Genomic DNA, 22,499 nt, shown 5'->3' with positions numbered 1-22,499 from the left:
GTATATAATTTATAGAACATATAACATATATGTTAATTGACTAATTATATTCTCAGTAAGGCTTTTGGTCAACAGTAGTATTAGTAAAGTTTATTAGGAATCAAAAGCTATACATGGCTTTTCAATTGCATGGGAGTCAGCACCCCAAACCCTATTCTGTTTAAGGGTCAACTATAGTTATATCTTACACTAAAATATAAAGCTGTAGAAATGAAAGCAGTTTGGTATGGGTTCATATATAGATAGAAGAGTAGCACAAAATAAAAAAAATCAAGAAATAAATACAAATATGTATGAAAATGAAGTACATAATAAATTTGACATTCTTACTCAATAGAAAAAATGAATTATTCAGTATCAGGCATTGCGATAATTATCTAGTTATATAGAAGAAAATATCAAAAATGAATCCTTTATACCAAAATAATTTCCATATAGATCAAAGATTTTAATGTTAAAAATGAAATTACATAAGAATGTAAAGGAAACAGGGATTACACTCTAAAACAATCTTATAGTTTTTAAGCAGGACACAACATTAAAGGCTTTTTGCTGGGAGCCCATTATGGGAGTCAATCCTGGTTCCCGGGATCACGCCCTGAGCCAAAGGCAGACACTCAACCCCTGAGCCATCCAGGCATCCCTAGTTCAACTTTTCTTAAATTTTCTGGCACTAAGTATCAAGAGCCTTTGGATCTAGCAATTCCACTTTTAGAAACTCCTTCTAAGAAAATCAAATTATTCTACAGAGATCATTTATAAGAATGAACACAAAACATCCATCTTTATAGGACAGATAGACACCATTCAAGTATCTATAAGGGTTTGGTAAACTAAATTATGGTATATACATCAGGTAAAATATTATGCAGTCATAAAGCAATGTGGATTTATATTTACTAACATAGAAAGGTGTCCATGATATACTGATGAATGAGGTAGTAAGTTGACATACAGGAAATATATAGTGGTCCCATGTTAGTCAATATGCATGTGTGTGGAGAAAAAATTGCTATGAAGTGAGGGACTCATGAAATGTTACAACAGTTAACTGTGGAATGTGACTACCGATTGTCTCCACGGTCTTCATTTTGATTTTCTGTATTTCACAGTGTTTCTTTAATAATTTTAAAAATATATTTCACAGTGTTTCTTTAATAATTTTAAAAATATAAAGCTTAAGAAAGGAGAAATAACTTATAACATTTTGAGATCGATAGAAACCCTGAATCCAAAGGTAGAAATATCTGATCAAGACAGAGAGCACATGTAAAAAAAAAAAAAGTGTACAAGCATAAAGATGAAACACTGCATTTCTGGAGATAGTTAAATTTAGAATAGTTATGTTTTTCTTGCTTTCAAACATGGGACTTATATCAAATGCTTTTAGGGGGATTTTTGGTGCAGGATTCTATGATTCTTGTCACTTTAATACTGTCTATGATGTTTGCATAAGATTATAATTCAAAATAAACATTTTAGGAGTTATAAGTATTCTTGTCTTTTTCTGCATTTTTTAAAATGTAAACTCTTAAAAAAAGAACCCGCACACAATTTTCCGTTTCCATAAGTAGGGAGATTTTTTTTTTTTGAAGTATCAAAAAACCCACATTTCCTAAATGCACTCTTGGCTGCAATATTCCTGGCCTTAGCTGCTAAGGAGCCAAACAATTACAAAGCACTTGACATTGCTTTTTACCCTTTTATGTGGCAGCATGTGCACCTCATGACCAGAGTGAGAGAAGCAGGAAGGAAAATAACTCATGGCAAATGTAGCTTTGATGTGCATCCAGCCACATGCTGCGATTGCTCGTCCTCTTTTCCAGTTCTTGATGTATAGAATAGGCTAGAGGGGGCATACAAAGCCTGCTAACTCCCACACAGCGGGATTGTCCTAAAAGCTATTGAGATTTTTTTAAGCAAGCATTTCAATACAATGTACTGTTTGTTGTATTCTGTGTGTAGGAGCCTGTGCATGCTAACTATATTAAAAGAATCTCTCACTCTGCTCTGAATCTCTCTCCCTCTTTTTGGTCTTTTGGTTATAAAGACCTAAGCTTTAGGAAAGGAAACCTGAGCAGAATTTGTAGCACAGGAAGTTCTTCTGTAATTCACATAGTTCCTCTGTGTAAATCTCCGGTCCTAGGCACTATGCCAGGGGCACAGGGTTTTTAATGAGACCATAATCTCCCCACCCCCTCCAACCACACCGGCTATCACTGAAGAGAAGCCAGGAAGACCCCAGTGTGTGAAAGGACAAAGGCCCCCACCCATTATGCACTTTTTCAAATTCAATTGTCTCAGAATTGGGAACTCATTGAAAAAAATTACATTTTTTTGCATTGTAGGATGTGTGTGTGTGTATATATATATACATATATACACACACACACATATATACATGTATATATGCACACATGTGTATATATACACATATATTTTTTTTTACTTTTGGAAGAAAAGACTCATAAAGTGAGAGGACTGGTTGCGTTTGGTGCCTGTTTGCTATGTCAAAAACTAACTTCTCAGTCCCCTTTATGATGGATGCCTGGTTCTTGCACCTCACTTCTAGAATTCTATCTTTCCTCATTGTTGCTCTGTAACAAAGCATGAATGACAGGTGTTTACAGATTAAATTAAGTAATATAATTTTTATATTGTAGGCTTTTTATTTCCTGATGTACAGTTTCAGGAATTTAGAATACACAGGCACACACACAAACACATGTACACAAACAAACACACAGACTAGGAACTTAGGCCCTTAGATTATTGCTGACCATGCTAAACCAAATGTGCTTTTTTAAAGTCCTTATAAATATGAGTTTGTATTTAAGCCAGTATCAACCATTCAGTACTAGACTAGACTATGCTTTCCCTTCTATAAAAATGGACATCTTCCAAAGTGTGTGTATATGTGTGCTACTTTATAATATAATTTCTATATTGTCTTAGTGACAAGTTATTTCCTATTAATATTTTAGGTATATTGAACATATTATATATATGTGTGTATTTGTTTTTTTCTCTATAAATCATATAATAATCTAAATTAGAAGAAACCCAATATTTACTATAACGCACAAAGAATCTTTTCTTTTGTACATTAATCTACAGAAACTTCAAAACCAGTAGACTATTTATCTAAGATTTTTTAAAGTCTAATGTAGTTCTTAAGAAGGTGTGTTTTTGAACACATTAATATTCCTAAGTAATATATGTGATGAGCAGTTCCTAAAAAGTTCCTGGCACCAACAAACTTGTGATTTAAATAAATTATATACCAGGAGTCTTCAAAAACATTTTGTAAAGTACATGAGATAATTTAATATGTAGGATCACCTCAGATAATTGGAAATAATGTATTAAAAGCAATAGACATAATTGTAAAAACCAAAACTTCTAATTTTTGGAAATACTCAACAGCTTTATCCCCGTTATATATATATTTTTAAAGTTTTATTTAAATTTAATTTACTTAACATATAGTATATTATTAGTTTCAGAGGCAGAGTTCAGTGATTCATCAGTTGCATATAACAACCAGTGCTCATTACTTCAAGTGACCTCCTTAATGCCTGTCACCCAGTTATGCCATTCCCCCACTCTCCCATTATAGTTACATTTGATTTCTATTATTAAAACAAGGTACTTACTCTTGCATATATATCTTCCTGTAAGAGAGGAGGAGAAAAGCAAATTAATGTAAATCTGCATATTTGAGGTAAATGCAAACATTATAAAATCTTTAAATTTTCACTAAATAAAGCGGTGTTATTTTTCCATGAACGTTTTATAGACTTGATCTCATTATTTTATAATCACATCCCTAAAATTTTATCTGTAGCATACATACACTAACTTTGTTTCATGCTGTCTAGGGTAAAAAAACTATTGATTTGGATCTTAGAACTATTGTTTTTGATTATGCAAAAATGGATTTAAACATCAATTTTTTTGTTTACATCATGAAAAAAAGAGAATCCATTAAATAGATTACAAGACTCCAGAGTAAAGTATAAATGACTTGCCGGAAATGACCATCAGGCACTACAGAATATCTCTATATACAGTATTAATGCAAGTTATGAACAATTCACCTATTTAATAAGGTAATACCCACAAAAACTTCCAGTAACTATTACTAGCTTTCGTGGCTTCCATTTTGCTCAGTACAACGAATGTCCTTCCAAGGCAACTTGATCTCTCTTGATTTCTTCTCTACCTCATTTCCTGTTGTTCACAAACTCCCCCAAACTATGGCAACCACACAGCCTCCTTGATCTTACTGAAGTCCAAAGGCAGGCTTCTGCCTCCAGGTCTTGGCACTTGCAGTTCTCTGGCTTGCTCTTTCCTTAGGTATCTATATGGTGCCCTCTGTATCTCCTTCAGGTCTTTGCTCAAAGGTTTCTTCTTCCCAATGAAACGTTCCTGGACCAATTTTTAAAAAATTTTGCCTTGCCTCCTATGCTTCTCTTTATCTTCATTCCCTGTTTTATTTTTTCTCCATAACACTGTCACTTAAAAAAAAGTTTTTATTTATTTGACAGAGAGAGAGAGAGAGAGAGCACACAAGCAGGGGGGCTGGCAGGCAGAGGGAGAGGGAGAAGCAGGCTCCCCACGGAGCAGGGAGCCTGATGCTGGGCTGGATCCCAGGACCTTGGGATCCTGGGCAGAAGACAGACACTTAATTACTGAGCCATCCATTTGCCCTGAATATTTTCAGTGTAAAAAAAAAAAAAAATACTGTGACCGCCATCTCATAATAGTAGATGTTTTTTTCATTTTCACTGAGAAAATCCATGATAAATATGTAGTTTGAATTTCATAAATTTTAATGGACTTAAGTTTGAAAAAATCAATCCCAGTACTCCATATATGCAAAAAACAATGGTATACATATATGTAAAAACAATTACTCCTTCACTCTTCAGACATCTTATATGAACGGATTCCTAGATACCCCAAAATAACTAGGTTGTGCTGACTTTAAGACCTTCTTGTTGGAATCAAGTAAAGAATTCTAATGTTTAAAAAATCAGCGGCTGCTATCATTTCAGGCAATTATTGTTGTTTGAAGAACTCTTCTATGTCAATGAAAGAAATTGTGCCACCCTGAACCCTGTATTTCCTTCTATTCATTTCCTTTAAGCTCACATTTTTGTCTTAATCTCTGTCCCCTTCTAATGAGAATTTCATTTTCCTAGTATGCTCTGTAGATCATAGATCAGAAAATTTTGGGGAGAAGTTGAATAAAAATATAAATGCATTTTTCTATGGAAGAGAACAAGTGAACAACGTGATCGTTTGGGAGCCAAAACACGAAATTTGAAGTTGAAAGAAAAGATTATTCTTTTAACTCCTAAAAAAGATATAGATTTTTTTCTTTTTCATTTATTTCAACCAAATAAAACAAATACTATGACATAAATTAGCATGGTGTTTAACGTAAGTGTAGCATTGTACAAAAAGGAACCTGAGAGATTTTCTAACAGGGAAAACCTGTTGGAGTAATGGCATAGTAGTATTATGTTATAGGGTCTCCTTACTTGCTCATCATTTTTTTAAAGTCTCCCTTTTAGGCTGAAATTTTGAAGTTAACCCCAGCCAAGGACAATTCAGGAAGGAAGAAATTAGATTGTGTTCATTTATCCTTTTATGGGGAAACTAACTTAATATGAATACTTCCACACCTCCTACCTTCATGGGATCATTATAATTGGACTTACAATGAACACATTTCTTATGTGGCTATATCATAATGATTATAGTTTTGTTCAAACATGGTGCCACATAACAAGGAACTGAAAAAATTTCCAAAAACGATTTTAATTTTAATTTGGAACATTCCATTAGAATAACATTAAGAAATATAAAATGTGGCAAACATATTGAACTCTATTCTTTTAGGTTCTGCTTTGCATGAGCTTTCAGCTTCCTTCTGAATGGAGGAGCTGTAGTAGTCATATGAACAGCCAAAATACCCCCATGACTAGAGTTAGTTTTCCTCCTGAGGATAGTGGCTTCGGTCTGGAAGAAGAAAAATGCATATAAATTTTTAACAATGAGGCATAAAGCTAGAAACTTGTCTTCCAGCTACCAAAAAACTCAGAAAAGTCCTTTAGTTCTTTTCCTATTACAAAATAAACAGATCTCTAGGGCCTCTGAAAGGCAGCAGAGATTTGGTGGTATTTATAGCTAGAAAAACAGAAAAAGGAGGTAGCAGACAGGCTATTCTAATTATAGTAGCACTTGCATTTATAGCTTTTTTTTTTTTTTTCATTTTCCTCCTTCAGATCAGAAACCTTAAATAACCCCATAGAGGCTAAGTAACTAGAGCATTAGCAAATGACTTCCATAAATTTAGAGACTTATTAATAATATTTCATGCAGTCTAAGGGGTCACTACTGAGAATCTGTAAATACTCCTTGTTGAACAAATAAAACTTGCAGATTTCCAGTTTGCAGGCTACAGATGTAAATGTAATACTGTGCTTCCAGATACTTTTAGTCTTTTCTTTCTTAAGATCTCCAAGCCCTGAATGTATCTATAGTCATGAAGAAAATCCATGTGCTTCTTTCTCTGAAGGTGTTCTTTTAAGCTGAGTATGTATCCACAATTATCACAGGGTGCTTGTTAATATGTAGCTAATATGTAGCTTCGTGGACTGGACCCTCACAGTCCCTCCCTCCCTTCCTTCCTTCCTTCCTTCCTTCTTTTCTTTTCTTTCTTTTCTTTTCTTTTCTTTTCTTTTCTTTTCTTTTCTTTTCTTTTTTCTCTTTCTTTCTTTCTTTTCTTTCTTTCTTTCTTTCTTTCTTTCTTTCTTTCTTTCTTTCTTTCTTTCTTTCTTTCTTTTTCTTTCTTTCCTTCCTCTTTCATCTGGAGCAGAACATGAGACTCTGCACCTTTAATACACATTCCTGTGGATCTGACACAGGGGAACTCATACAACAAGAAGTGCTGTCCTAACATTTCAAAGGGATTGAAAATTATTTTCTAGATACAAATAATATCTTCTCTTTTGAAAGATAATGGGCTTCAAAGAATAGCCAAAGGTTATGAGCTCAAGTCTGTTACAAAACCAGGAAACTCTCTACCATCCTTTTGGAAATTAGCCTTGAACCTCACCGTGACAGCTTCTGGTGTGTTATTTAAATTAACTCTGATATTGTTATTAAACTTTCTGGATGGTTTTATCTATCCAAGTAGAAGGTGTGTTCCTAGGAGGCAAGAACTATTCATACATATTTTTTTTCGAATATTAGCTAGCATTCTTAATAAATATTTATTAGGCCCTCAATAAACATGTTTTAATTTTAGTTCAAATGCAACCTAAGCTTTAAAAATCTGCTTTAACTTCTGAGACCTGAAGCTACCTCTCTCATGGATATTGCTTCAAACCCTGTTGTTCCAATATCCCCTTGCACGGTAGAAAATGGAGGCCACACCTAATATTCATTAGAAATTGGCAACTGTGCACTTGGGCTCCGTTATTTAGCCACAAGGAAAAGGCAGAGCCATAGTAATAGCTCTGACTGATTACTTGGCAAGGGAAGCCAAGCCCTTGGGGTGTTCCAGGCTCTCTTTGGCCTATAAACCTGTTTAAAAACCTGTTTCTCAGAATTTAAAGCTTAGCTCAATTGGGGTCAGTATTATAGTAATGTCAATAATTCTGCTCTCAGCTTTCAGGCAGACCAGTACAATTCATCATCAACTTTATTTTCATGGAAAGGCAACTTTTGGGAAAATAGCTCTAACTTAAGCTATTTTATTTTGATTTTTCTTTCCCTTAAGAAATAGTTGTGCCAATATTACTTCACTTGGGTTTCGTGCTTTCTAAACCTTAGCACCTTCCAGTGCCTGAAATTATTCTCTAAAATCAGAATAGTGCTGAATACACCAGATTTGGGACACCCACCAAGGCAATAATTCAAGGCTTTCAGAAAAAGATCAAATAAGTCATTGAGTCTGAAAGTCATTTTCAGTAATTGAGACTTCTTGGTATTTCAAAATTACCTCTGCCTTTAGCTGCTTTTAGGGACTATGGTACTGAACCACACTGCCAAGTGGAATATTCTGGTAGGGTCCATTTCTTTCTCTTAGAAGTCAGAAGTCTTAATGAATAATAAACTAGTATTCACCCCCACTGAACTGACAGCTCCATGTCCAGTCAACTGTTAGGAGCACAAGCCAAAGTAAGTTAACTATTTCTGCTCCCGGTATGGACCTCCATTCCTGGGGTAGTAGTTGGAGTGATGGCCAAAGGTGTGTCGTGCACTTGCTGTGAGTTTCCTCTCTTTTATTTCTAGAAATTGAAGAAGGACAATGACTCAAGGTAGACATTACTGGATCAGATCTTGCCACTCAATTAAGGTAAGAAAAGTATTCATTCACACCTGGTATAACATCATCATTTGTCCACAGGAAAGCAAATATCTGTATATTTAGAAGATGTTGCTTCTAACTCATGAATTTATTAAGGTGGATACAACTTCAAACTTTAAGGTTTCTCTGAATTGACTTCTAACACTAAACTGCTAATACTGGAGAAATAATGAACTGGAACTACTTGTCACATCTTATCTTTAAGAATTACCTGATCATGTCAAGCTCCTTGTGGACAGGGTCTAATTCTTATTTAGTTTTGAATTTGCAGCACCCAGATATATGCTTGCTATAGCATAAGCATAAATAAATGCTTGTGACATTGTGACTTGAATATATTCTTTTCCATGATATGAAAATGGGTAAAGAACTGCAGCAATTTAATGACCCTTAGAAGGTGATAAAGTTAATTTTTAAAAATTCTCTGCGCCCTGTTTAAGGCCACTTTTCAGTCCCAGTTCTCTCCTGAAAGACATTTTCCAGAGTCCAGTAGTTCCCCTATCTGGGGGGCTTAATTACCACAGTTAGTCGTGATCCAGAAGCAGATGCTCCTCCTTCTGAATTCTCAGCACGTATAGGAAAACCATAGTATATATAGAGTTTGGTACTATGCCTGGTTTCAGACATCCACTGGCATCCACTGAAATGTATCCCCCATGGATAAGGTGGGGGACTACTGTAGTCTCATTTAGTCTGCTAATTTCACTTTAATTCAGCTATCCATCTCTTGGACCACATTAGGGCCCCAATTTTTGTCCCCCTACTATAAAATATATAAGGAGGGGGGAGTGCTCAGACTGGCTGGTATGCTTTGATTTAGATATCACAACCCTCTCTGGTTAAATCTTTGACAATGGGTATTCCTCAGAAATGAAAGACCACAGTAGAACCACTAAGAAGTGGAGTAGGGCAGAAATTCTGGCTTTAAGCATCATGCGGTAGAACACAATACATACAGTAAGATACCGATTCCATTTCAAAGGATCAGCCCAAACACATGTCCATATTTCATGCACATGAAAAAAATCAAAAAGAAAACCAAGCTGTGGTCATTAATACATGGTCTAGCAAGGAGCTAATGCATGGGATAGCAAGTTTTTTTTTTTTATCTTATTTGTGCTTCCTTATGTTTTTCAGATTTTTATAGGGAATCATTTCTTCCAGGTTAAAAACAACATATATTATGTAGTGCCAAGACTTTAGAGATGAGGAAGGAAGGCATGACTAATTCTCCCAAAACTAACTTTAACAGGGTCTGACCTGTCCTCACCCATCTCCTCTCTTTAATCTGGGGGAAGGTGAGAGCCATTTAGAGAGTCACAGGACATTCCACTAACTTTATTAGTCCACATGCTCCACTGCTGTCTCATGTGGGGGCAGGCGGCTAACAACAGCTTTAAGAAGGGCCTTTTCTTCCACATTTCATTTTTTTGATATTGCATTTTTTCCATCTTTACAGAGCCCCGAATCATCTCCTATGTTATTTTTAGTCATGCTCACAGGGGGGGAGGAAAAAGTCAATCAGGGTTTCTGGCATGTCAGCTTTTCATAAAGAGAACACAAAGTAGAGCTCCCAGCAAGCCTCATCAAATCTAGGATTTATGTGAGAACTTTCATCTACATCCAGTTAAAATGTTCCCTGCTAGGCATGGAAATCATCATTTGAAAAGACCTTACTTTAAGGACTGGATACAGTGGCTCAAATATTGCTTCAGCTCTTCTTCCTTTTCATAGGATTCCAGTACACTGTGTGCCTCATCATGGTGGTAGCAGTAGATTTTATAAGTATCTTCCAGTGGTCCTTTAATCTGCAAGAATACTTCTCCTGATAAATGCAAAACAAAGGCAAAATGACATTAAATCAGACCAAGCGGCCACTCCATATGTTTATTCTTTGACAGTGTTGATCAGTGTTAAGTTGGATAGGTCCCACTTTCTCCCTGGGTTACTTAGGAGGGGTTCCCTTCCCTTCCCTTCCCTTCCCTTCCCTTCCCTTCCCTTCCCTTCCCTTCCCTTCCCTTCCCTTCCCTTCATCTTTTCTCCTTCATTCTTCCCTCCCTCCTTTTTTTCTTCTCTTCCTTCCTTTCTTGTAAAAAATGAAGGATAAAGAACTTGACAAAGATAAGCAGCAAAAGAAAGCTGGCTTTCTACGTGCTTGGCTGGTGTGCAAGATCCTGGTTAAGGGCAACACTTTAGATTCAGCCTGGGTGGGTTTGGATCAGGCTGTGCTACAGACTTGGACAGGTTATGACTTAGACAAGTTATTTCTACTCTGAATCTGTTTCGTTGTCTATAAAATGGGGACAATAATAGATCCAATTTCATAGGATCATTATAAAGATTAAAGGGATAGTGTGTGTATAGTACATACACAGTAAATGCTCAAAATGGAGCAGTTATTGTTAATTTATGAGAGGTGAAATTTCAGTTCTAAGTAAATTATTTTTTGCTATTTATTCCACTGACATTTCCCAAGATTCTCTGAAAGGCAAGCAATGGAGTTTAGGGAAATAAAATATTTCCTTATATAGAAAGTATTGGCCATTATTCCTGTTAAAACTCAATGGATAGGGGCACCTGGATGGCACAGTAGGTTAGGCATCCAACTCTGGGTTTTAATGCAGTTCCTGATATCAGGGTCATGGGACCAGGCCATGTGTGGGTCTCCACACTCAGCACGAGGTCTACTTGAGATTCTCTCTCCCTCTCCCTCTGCCTCTTTCCCATGCTCTCTCTCACTCTCTCTCTCTGTCTCTCTCTCCAAAATAAATAAATAAATCTTAAAAAAAAAACCTCAATTGGATAGTACTATAAACCAGGGTTATGACTGTATCTTCTTAAAGCAACTTGGGCTAATTATGTCTAGGCATTTAAGAAATCTTTTTTGATATTATGATAAAATTGCATCTGTAACTGATGACTCAAGAAGATATTGAACAATAGTTGGATTTAATCACTCACTCCATTATGTGAAAATGTGTATTAAGCATCCACTGCACACCCCAGCACTGTGTTAAGATGATTTGGGAGACACAGAAGAAATACATGATGGGATCTGCTCTCAAAGACACTACAAATTTGGGATTGACAATGACTTGGGACTGAACTGATTGTGAGTTACATGAACCTACCAATCTGTACCTATTATATTGTTACTGTTATAGTAACAATAGTCATTCTTCCTACAGAAATAGGATTCCCTTTGTATTTTCAAGGTGCTTTGCCCACATTAACCACTTAATTCCCTGTGTGTATGAGGAGATAAAAGGTTATTTATCCCTATTAGATAAGGATGGACAAATCAGAGTTTGAAATAAATAAATGATTTTCTCAAAGTCCTGTCCAGGGGAGGCAATGCCAGGATCGGAGACTATATTCTCCTCAGTTTAACTTAGGTGTTATTAGCTCTCCACATGTCAGAGCTTTGCTGCACACGTACAAAGTGATACTGTTGGAAAGAACACAGAATCAGATATTACTGTTATCTAGGGTTTGAGTGGCAATTGAGTCTCAATTCTCATCACTCTTGAGGATGAATTTAAGAATTAAATGGAATGTACATGTAAAAAACACGTGGAACTGACTAGTTGCTCATTAAGTATCACTTGTCTCTTAATGCTACCCTGTTATCTCTACAATTAAGACACGAGTACTTTTAATGTATCATGTTCTGTTCCCATTTATATCTAGCCAGTAAGAGACTCATCTGTCTTTCCCATTATAAAAGATTTCTCTGTGATTCTAGTTAGATTGCGTGTGTGTGCATGTGAACATGTGTCTTGTTTGTTTGTTTGTTTTTTAAATATTTTATTTATTTATTTATTTATTTATTTATTTATTTATTTATTTATTTATTTATGAGAGAAACACACAGAGAGAGAGAGAGAGAGGCAGAGACACAGGCAGAGGGAGAAGCAGGCTCCACGCAGGAAGCCTGATGCGGGACTTGATCCCGGGTCCCCAGGATCCCGCCCTGGGCTGAAGGCTGAGCTACACCGCTGAGCCACCCGGGCTGCCCTTGTTTGTTTTTCAATAGTGCTTTCTTTAGACTTGTAAGGAAACTCAATGTCTATGAGCAACTTTGAAACTGAAGGGATGATGGATTTTTGTTTTGTTCCTGGAATTTTACTGAACTGATTCCTCTACCAGTGTAATTCTTGCAGATTTGGTCTTCAAGACAGTTAACAATACAAACAATAAGAAATAGAGCAGTAACAAGAAGAGAAAATAAGATAGTAGCTAAATTTAGGGTTGGGTATGAGATGAGGAGAGCCTCCTGGTAATGGAACCAGGCAGGCAAATGAGAGCAAGGGTCTTGGCTGAGGGAGACTATTATGACCCAGAAGTGGGAGTGAGTGGCAGGCCCAGAAGAAGCTCAGCAGCAAGTCAAGAAGAGAGGATCTGAATACACACAGCCCAACCGAAGATGGGATTGTAAATATATGTGTTCACTACAAAGCAGTTTAGAGTAGAGACAAACAAAGGAAGAGGGAAGGACAACCTCATAAATCTGCAATAGGAACAAGTCAGAAAGTCAAAAAACAAGGGACAAACACATTTATTTCACACACAATGAAACCATTAATTGTAAATTCTAACACACACGCACACATTTTTAACAGAAGTGGTGCAGTTTGAAAGAATATATAGCTCTCTCTGAACAGCAGAGTCAAATTTTTTACTCTTTTCCAAGTAAAATTCTGCTGGAGCTCTAATAACAATTATTGAAGTTAAAAGATATTTAAGCACTCTAATTGAAAGTCATTTATTCACCCAAAGGCCAAGTACAACACTGGTGGGTAGAGTATTTGATTCCCCTTCTAGCCCTACCGATGTATTCTGCTTCATAATAATGCAGATAAAGCGATGTGTCTTGCAGCAAAAAAGTGATTCTGTTTCCACGGTAACATAACTCTGGGCTGCATTTCTTTAGTGGTGAAGGACAACTGCTCTGTCTAATGGATGTGGGTTTGAAGGGATGATTAGGAGTGGAGGAAGGATTGAGCCAAAACCAGTGAAGGTAATTTCACTTCTGGCTGCCTGTCACAAAAGCGCCAGAACACTATAAAATAAATATAACTATCGTGTACTTGAAAAAAAAAATTCTACAACCCAAGAATTTCTGCATTGGCTTTCCCCAAAAGCAATCACCATGCAGAGGGGGGAAAAAAGCACCTTCTCCCCCTTAGTTATCTCTTCCACAAACAACTTCCCAAAATATTGAACATGTTTTATGTCCTGGTGTCATTATTCAGGTATTGCAAATTGTTCCCAACACTAACATAAATATATTTATGTTTCCCTTCTTGGCCCACCTCTTCTTTACTTCCAGATCCTCACATCCATCCCCAAGATGTGCCAGACCAAACAATATGGCCTCTCTATTATTCTGACCCCATTGCAAGGTGAATTTCCCCTGCAAGGCAGTAAACCAGGGTACAAAAACAATGATATTCAAGAGATCTTCTTGTCCTAGGCTTTGTTTAGGAAAATCATAAAAAGGAATGAAGCAGTTATTTCATCATTGTCTCACAACAATTTAATGAGTGACTATTTCACACCAAGCTCTCTGGTGGGTACCTCGGATACAAAGAATCAACACTTCCCTCCATGAACTTATGAAGGCCAGTAAGAGTAAACTCCCATTTACCATACTTTGTATAAAACACAAAAGATTATCTGTTCTGCTATTGAGGATTTATTAGCGATTTCTGCAACAGCCTGCCCTTGAAATAGGGGTGATGAATGAATGCAAAGCACAGAGCCACACTGAGAGAGTAAGGTCTGCTCAGAAAGTACAAGCGGTCTGGCATGGCTGGACAGTTCCAGAAGAGGCTGTACTTGTAGGCTGGGGTCAAATCATGAAGGATGTGGTGTGTCATTAAGGAGTTGGAACTTTAGCCTCAGGTGATGGAGAAGCACTGATGATTGATTTTAAGCAGCAGACTGACATGATTAGCCTGTATTCTAGAAAGTTTACTCTGGGAATTAGTCCTACGAAAGACAGGATTTGAGGAAGGAGTTAGTGGAACTAGAAAAGAGAATCCAATTAAAAAGCTTCTATAGTAATACAAGACATAAATAATGAGGGCTCATACAGGAAGTTCTGGCACTTAAGGTAGAGTGCTCTAAAGTCAACTGCCTGTTTTCAAATCCTGATTTTACTATTTACTCCTGTGAACACTTGGGTAAGTTACTTGACTTCTCTGTTCTTTAATTTCCTGATCTGTAAAATGGAGCTATAATAATAGTAGGGTTGTTTGTAGACTAAATGAGTTAAAATGTATAATATATCCATAGCTGGCAAATGCCCAATAGATGTTGGGCATATAACCACTGAAGAAAAAGCAGGGGGGATGGAGAAGAAGGCAAGAAAATGGACATTGACATATGTGCAAGATGAAGAGGGTCATTCCAAGCATATCCTATGATCTTGGTTTTTAGTACTCATGTGAATAGACAATGATGATAAGATATGGAGACCTTATGTGGAAAGAGAGAGTTTAATTTTAGATGTACTGAGTTTGGGTTACCCAAAATATATTAAATGGAGATGTTCTTTGTGGAATTGGATGTAGGAGTCTGGGATTAAGAAAGAAAGATCTGAAGAAGAGGTGTAGGTATGTAAAACTCAGGAAACAGAAGTCGTGACTTTGATACAATCATGCAGGAAAGTAGAGTGAGAAGAGGGCTTGAGGACCAAAAGCTGGGGGCATGCTAACATTGAGGGGAGCCTAGAGTTTTGAAAAAGAGTCTGCAGAAGAGCTTGAGAAGATTCAGTCAGAAAGAAGGGAGGAAAACTAGGATTGGTGTCAGCCAAGCCAAGGGCCAAATAGTGAGAAATATGGAAAATAAGTCATTGGATGACAGAGTGAGCCATTGTCCCCAGGTATCAATACTCCCCTTGAAGCAACAACATTTTAGTCTGCAGCAAGATAAAAACTACATTTCCTAGCCTTCCCTGCGATAGGGGTGGCTGTGTAATTAAAGCCTGCAAAAGTTGTCCAGGGACAACATCTGGGAACTTTAAGAGGCAGGTAGCTCATCATTTATCCCTTCTTCTCCATATTTTTCTTTGTTCTGCTACCCGGAACGTGAAGATAAGGCTAAGTGTGACCTGGAAGAAGTATGTAGCCTACAGGACTTTGCAGAGCAGAACTGCCATATAGACCTAAAATACAGGCCTTTAGACTATTACACAGTAAAAAATGGGCATCTTGTATTTAGGATAATAACGTTTTGTTTGTTTGCTGTTTCTCCTGGATGAACTTAATTCTAATCAACACACTGTTTCTTCTTCTTCCACAAGTAAATATTTTGGGAGGACTCATGGCAGTTGATGCAACCCTCTTTACTACCCATAAAATCTAACTCAAAAATTGTATGAAATGTTACAGAAATTGTTACTTATGAACAGTGTTACAGACTGGATATTTATTTCCCTCTAAAATCCATATGCTGAAGCCTTAACTCCCAGTGTGATGGTATTTGGAGATGGGACTTTTGGGAGATAATTAGGTTTATATTAGATCATGAGTGTGGACCTGTCATGATGGGATTAGTGCCCTGAAGAGGAAGAAACATCAGAGCTTTCTCTATCCACCCTGTGAAGGATGAAATGGGATGGTGGCTGTTTGCAAACTAGGAAGAGGGCTGTCACCAGGAATCAGCCACCTTGATCTGGACTTCCTAGCCTCCAGAACAGTGAGAAATAAGTCTATTGTTTAAACCACCAAGTCTATGGTTATTTGTTATGGCAGCCTGAGATGACCGAGACACAGAGTTTAAAGTACAAAGTTATTTGTATTACCAAGAAAAAATATGTAATAAGTTCAACTCTAAACCCAACGACAGTGATGTTTAAAGAGCACTTTAGTTAAAATTTTAAGCATAAACTATGGCCAAAGATATATCCCCCAAGTTCTGTAGTTCTAAGAAAAACTTGTTTGTCAAGACAGAGTATTCACACTACAGAGAAGGGGGCATGAAGGCTTTTGAGGATAAAGGTGGGGATAGAACCTACTCTCTAGAAAGAGCGTCCAAGATCTGGGTAAAATGATAGGAGCCTCTGGCTGTCACTCCCATGAGGGATACTCACAATTGAGTAAACCTGCCATTCCCAAATGAAAGAGCTTTGCTGGCAGCTTTCACCAGGAGGTTCAAGGAGAGCTCCCCAGTTTGCTTAGCCTCCTTGGATGAAAGCCCAGCTGCTGGGTCTGAACGAGACAGTAGATTAGTCAGCCAAATGCCAGATCATGGATGTGTTTCCTTCCTTCCTTTCCTAGCCCCCTTCTGTTCTCCAGGACAGGGGAAAGTGAAGAGGCAAAGTGGGAAGAAAAAGATGGGAAGAGTAAATGCTGCCTACAGAAATCACTATGCTTGGCCTTTAGTCTCATTTAGTTTCTACCTAGCCTGGGAATAAAACTGACAACTGAGGATACCCTAGTGACCCTGGTTAGGGTTATGGAATTCACACTGAATATAGGTGCCAAGGGGTGCAGGGAAACATGAGATTAAAACAAATAATCCCTGGAGTATCGATTTTATGAATACATTTGGAACAGAAAACATTTTCACAGAAAAGAGTAGAATGGGAGATTTTTGTGAGTTCTTAAGATAAAATGAGACTTCCAAGCTGTTTTGTGTCTGTGGCAGTGGCTTCAGGTAATAACTCTACGTTCTCTGGGGCTCATATTTCTCTTCTGATATCAGGAATATTTTGGTAAAAAATTTTCCGAAGCTCTAGAGTAAGGTAAGTTCAGAAAAAAGGATTTGGCAATGAGATTTGACAAGTCTGAGATCTCTGGTGACATGGTAACAGCAACTGCACAGGCATGGTGTGAAGGGGATGAGGAGGTGAGGAAGTGGGGCCAGTGAGGCTAGCGAAACTATGAAGAGAAAAAAAGAGAACAAAAGGGAGCCACAGTGAGGTGTGGGGTCTTGTCCCCAGGCCACGGCTGTGTCCAGTGCTGGGAGGACAATGCGATCATAAAGGAGAGGCCATTCTACAGCTGAGGCAGCACCCACGCAGCGTATCTGGCAGCTGGAGATACCTGGCAGCAGGGCAGGATTGACTGGGGGGCATCAGTGGGCATGGAGATGGACTGGGTAAATACCTAGCAGGACCTGTATAAGGAAGAGTTAGGGTCTCCTTCTGTGTCCAGAGTTCTTGATGGCAGTTGGGGCAAATCAGGCTCTCGCAGTGAAGTGCTTCAACTGGATGCTCTTTAAGTATTGCTCCAATGCTAACATTCTAGAATACCATTCCTTATTTTGATGATAATTCATGATCTCTTCCTGAACCTTTTTGATTTCCTAGATATTTAACTCTAGGTGGGGATTTTTAAACAATATTTTATTTATTTATATGAGAGAAAGAGAACAAGCAGGGGAAGCTGCAGAGGGAGAGGGAGAAGCAGACTCCCCATCGAACAGGGAGCCGATGCAGGGCTCAATCCCAGGACCCTGAGATCATGACCTGAGCCGAAGGCAGACGCTTCACCAACTGAGCCACCCAGGTGCCCTTAGGTGGGGATTTTTATAACAAGTGGCACATTAGGAAAACACTAGCTCTTTGAGAGTTGAAAGCTAGAAGGTTTCCACTGGCTGGATTAGGAAGAACTATAACTTTTCCCTCCTTGAGGTGGGTAGCACCTATGACCCTGTTTTTTTTTTTTTTAAGATTTATTTATTTATTTATGATAGACAGAGAGAGAGAGAGAGAGAGAGGCAGAGACACAGGAGGAGGGAGAAGCAGGCTCCATGCCGGGAGCCCGACGTGGGACTCAATCTCCGGACTCCAGGATCGCACCCTGGGCCAAAGGCAGGCGCTAAACTGCTGAGCCACCCAGGGATCCCCTGACCATGTTCTTAAACCAATGAACCCATGACTCGATTTCTCTCACCCTACTATGTACCTCTCTTGAGGTACATACCTCTGCTACAGCTAGTTGCTCTATACTGCCTACCAGCCTCTGAAGATGACATAGGACAAACCACTGGCAGGCTTGGTGACAACCCCAGCAACAGTGATCACCGCGATCCTTCTGTGTGCCAGCCAGGGTACTGGACACTCCTCATCGTCTCCAGCATTCATTTCATTCTTTCAGCACTACTGAGGACACTGTTCCAGATGCTGGTGAAGCATCAGTAACAAAACAGATAAGAATTCCTCTCCTCAGGGAGCTTACATTCTAATGGGAGTATTCCTCATGTCTTGGACTCTAATGCCTTGGAGATGAGGGATGCCTGGGGGGCTCAGTGGTTGAGCATCTGCCTTCGGCTCAGGGAGCGATCCTGGAGTCCTGGGATCGAGTCCCGCAGCGGGCTCCCCGCAAGGAGCCTGCTTCTCTCTCTGCCTGTGTCTCTGCCTCTCCCTCTCTGTGTCTCCCATGAATAAATAAAATCTTTAAAAAACATATGAACAGATGAAATGTGGCATCTACTACTAGTTGCTTATCCATTCTTCCTTGTTCCAAACTAACAAAATTTAGACCAGCAATGCACCCACTTAAAAATACTGACCTTTCTCCACTCTCTGCTAGTTAGGGGTGGTCAAGGATGTGGGCAAGTGTGTATTTGTGTGTGAATGTGTTCATGTATGAAATGAGATAATAATGTGTGTGTGGAAATTAAATCATAAGATATAGGTTGAAGTCTCTGGGACTTCCTTCCAAGTGACAGCTTTGGGAAGAGGTAGTTTTGCTTTTACTGCCTGCAGGAAGCCACGCTTAGTAGTGGAGTAGCCATGGTGAGGCCAGGAGGCCAAACACCACACAGTCAAGTCCTAGGAAGGAAAGACTGTGAGCATCTGGTCAGCAGCTGCCCCAGTTCTGTACTACTGAATTCTGGATTTCTTGTCATGTGAAGAAAAAGACCCCTTTTTGGTTAAGTCCTCTTGGTGAGGTTTCTGTCCTAGGTAGGCAAGTACAGTCCTCACTGGTCTGATTGACTCGGCCCCGGCCACAGAGCTAGTGGTGACAGAGCCAGAATGAAAGCCCAGATTCGTCTCCCCCCAAGGCCCATGCTCTTTCTGGGCTACTTTGCAACTTTGAGGTTTGCACGCCTGCAAGTACACTTCTCACTTTCAGTCCCTGGGTATTGGGAAAGTGTTCGGGGGTTCATGGAACTCTTACATTTGTAGGCTGGAGGACTTTATTTCTACATGTGTTCCGCACAGTATTTGATTTTTCACAGCTCCATTCAGCTCTGCCTACACAGCTAAGCCGCTGACTTCTGTGAGCGGCTCCACAGCATAGCATCCTGTAATGTCACGTTCTCCTCAGAGAACAGAACTATAGAACTTGTTACTAAGCCATCCTGGCTTTATTTTCATTACAAGAAATAAGTCCCTGTAGCCCTGGGACCCAGCTTGACAGCACTCAGGAGATTGTAAACCCAACCCCACATTGTATCCTGCTGTCCACTGCCTCCTGCTGATTCTTCCTCTCCTGTATGGATTTGCCTATGCTGGACCCCGAAAAAAAACACAAAAAACCGTTTTTCCTGTCATCTTCCCTGAAGCTGATAGCTTTTCTGTTAGTGCTAACATGTAGGATAAAGTGCCCTGACCTTTCAGCTGCTGCATCAGGGTCTTTTTTTTTTTTTTTTTTAATTTTTATTTATTTACTTATGATAGTCACAGAGAGAGAGAGAGAGAGAGGCAGAGGCACAGGCAGAGGGAGAAGCAGGCTCCATGCATCGGGAGCCTGATATGGGATTCGATCCCGGGTCTCCAGGATCACGCCCTGGGCCAAAGGCAGGCGCCAAACCGCTGCGCCACCCAGGGATCCCTGCATCAGGGTCTTACCCCTACTGGCCTCACATATTCCAGGCTACAGGTCTGGGATGCTCTCAACCTGTCCCAGCTGGCCAGAGTTCATCACGTTGAGCCTACTTGTGTCCTAAGTACAACACGCACACACACACACACACACACACACACACACTGTAGGAAAATTATTCAGGTGAGCTACTTTGTGGCGTCTCCCACATGGCAACATGACATGAATTATCAGTGACTAATGCTCTTCTCACAAAAATCACTGCTAAAGGCACAGATTCCTGCTTCAGGGACATACAAGAGACAGTGCTTTAGGAGAACAAAGTACTGCCGTAGAACAGCAGTGCATCACCCACTACATCTTCAAAGAACAGAAAGCTCTAAATTGTCTTTCTCTCAAAGGATAAACTCACCCTCAGGAAAAGGCACATGAAAAATTGCAATTCCTTTACCACAAGCTCCCTTCAGCTCTGGTTCTCAATATAGTGTGCAGGAGGTAGGCCCATAAGGTAGACTCAAACATACTCATAGCTCTTTTTTTTTTTTTAATGCTTTGAAACATTATAGCATTGTTGCAAATGTATATAAGAGAATGCGAGCTCCGTTTGGGTTATCTGTCTGTGTGACTGACCACCTCAAAACTCAGTACCTTAAAATAACAACCATTTTGATTTTTCTCTCATAATTGTGTGGGTTGGCTGGAAGCAACCATGTGGTTCTTCTACTCTCCTTGATGCCTGCTGAGGCTGCGGTCATCCCAGGGCTGAACTGACTGGACGTTCCGAGACAGCTCATTCATAAACCTGGTGCCTTGTCAGGGACAGCAGGAAGATTGGCCTCCGCTGGGATGCTGGGACAGCTGGGGCACTTTCTCACTTTCCACAGTCTCAGGTCTAATCTTTTTCCATGTGACCTCTTCATGTGGCACTTCCAGCAGGGCAGCTGGACTTCTTATATGGCTAGTTCCTCAAATCACAAAAGTAGAAACTGCCAAGCTTTAAGAATTAGGCCCCCAGTCACTGACACACCATCACTTCCACTGCATTGCATGAATTAGTGGGTCTTAGGGCCAGTCCAGAGTCAATATGGCACTAGGCTGCATGGCAGCGTGAATATCAGGAGGGCCATTGAGGGCCATCTTTGGAAAGTGTCTGCTTCATTGCTGTTCATTGCCGCTCACTATATCAAATGTGGAAATGATACTTGATATGTTAAATTATGATTTATAGAAGAAAGCATGTTACCTTATTATATCCATGCATCATCAAGATGCATAGATATTGGGAGCATCTAGAAACTACACAAATCCAGTGAATCTGATTATTTGAAAAACATGATCAAGACCTCTGGGGGAAAAAATCACATTTTATTCAATGGTTACATACATAAGAGACCTAGTTTTGTAAATAGATGGGTAAATTTGATATTCTCAGGATAACAAATTAGTAATCTCATACATTGAATATTTATTAAGAATAGGCCCTGGGCCATCATTATTTATACGTGATTTTACTTAATCTTCACAAATACTCTGTGCGGTGGGTATTATTACCTCAAATTTCTACATGAGAAACCAAAGTTCAATGAGATTTTGTAACTTGCCTAATATTAAATATCTTGTAATCAGATGAGCCAGGATGTAAACCTCTAAACCCTATACTACCATTTTACCTGTTTTGTCTTTGCTCACTATTTTCTTAAATCGTTACAGAGTAATCTTCAGTTTAAGGGGAAACAAGAGCCACATCTCATACTCCCACCTCTAAAGATTTAGAACCCATGTCATATTTAGACAGTCTGCTGAAGTCAAGACTTTAAAATCCAGTTTCTACCTTGGCATGATAGTCCAGACAATTCCCTAGAGCTCTCATATCTACAAACATATGCTTCTGTGCTTAAACTTGAACTTCATCCAAACCCCAAGGTTATTATTAAGTAAAATCCTCTGCCTGGTTTATCTGGGTATCTGGAAATTTTCCCTTTGGCACTAGAGCTATGAATCACAACCTCTCATTCGTGCCATCTAAGGACAGAGAAATGGGACTCCTGTACTTTTCATTTTGTGGTAACATGAGTTTGGAAATGTCTCACCAAGGGATCCCTGGGTGGTGCAGCGGTTTGGCGCCTGCCTTTGGCCCAGGGCGCGATCCTGGAGACCCGGGATCGAATCCCACGTCAGGCTCCCGGTGCATGGAGCCTGCTTCTCCCTCTGCCTGTGTCTCTGTCTCTCTCTCTCTCTCTCTGTGTGACTATCATAAATAAATAAAAATTTAAAAAAAAGGAAATGTCTCACCAAAAATCAGGTTATACTGTAAAATGTAAGAGCTTTGG

The 22,499-nt window shown here is 39.1% G+C and overlaps 1 protein-coding gene across 2 annotated transcripts in view; it reads right to left on the bottom strand.

Moving 5' to 3' along the window:
• The window catches only part of ARHGEF38 (Rho guanine nucleotide exchange factor 38), a 128,501-nt gene that overhangs the window by 36,528 nt on the left and 69,474 nt on the right, over positions 1–22,499 (bottom strand). For both annotated transcript variants that reach the window (XM_077882190.1, XM_077882189.1), the window contains exons 4-5: positions 10,064–10,211; positions 3,657–3,674 (exon numbers count right to left, since the gene is read on the bottom strand). In XM_077882190.1, the coding sequence (XP_077738316.1) occupies positions 3,657–3,674; positions 10,064–10,211 (166 nt within the window). The remainder of the gene's footprint in view (positions 1–3,656; positions 3,675–10,063; positions 10,212–22,499) is intronic.

The sequence above is a fragment of the Canis aureus genome, chromosome 33, assembly GCF_053574225.1.
Source record: "Canis aureus isolate CA01 chromosome 33, VMU_Caureus_v.1.0, whole genome shotgun sequence".
Taxonomy (NCBI): domain Eukaryota; kingdom Metazoa; phylum Chordata; class Mammalia; order Carnivora; family Canidae; genus Canis; species Canis aureus.
Note: the sequence above shows the minus strand (reverse complement) of the source record. Positions and strands in the feature narration are given on the sequence as shown.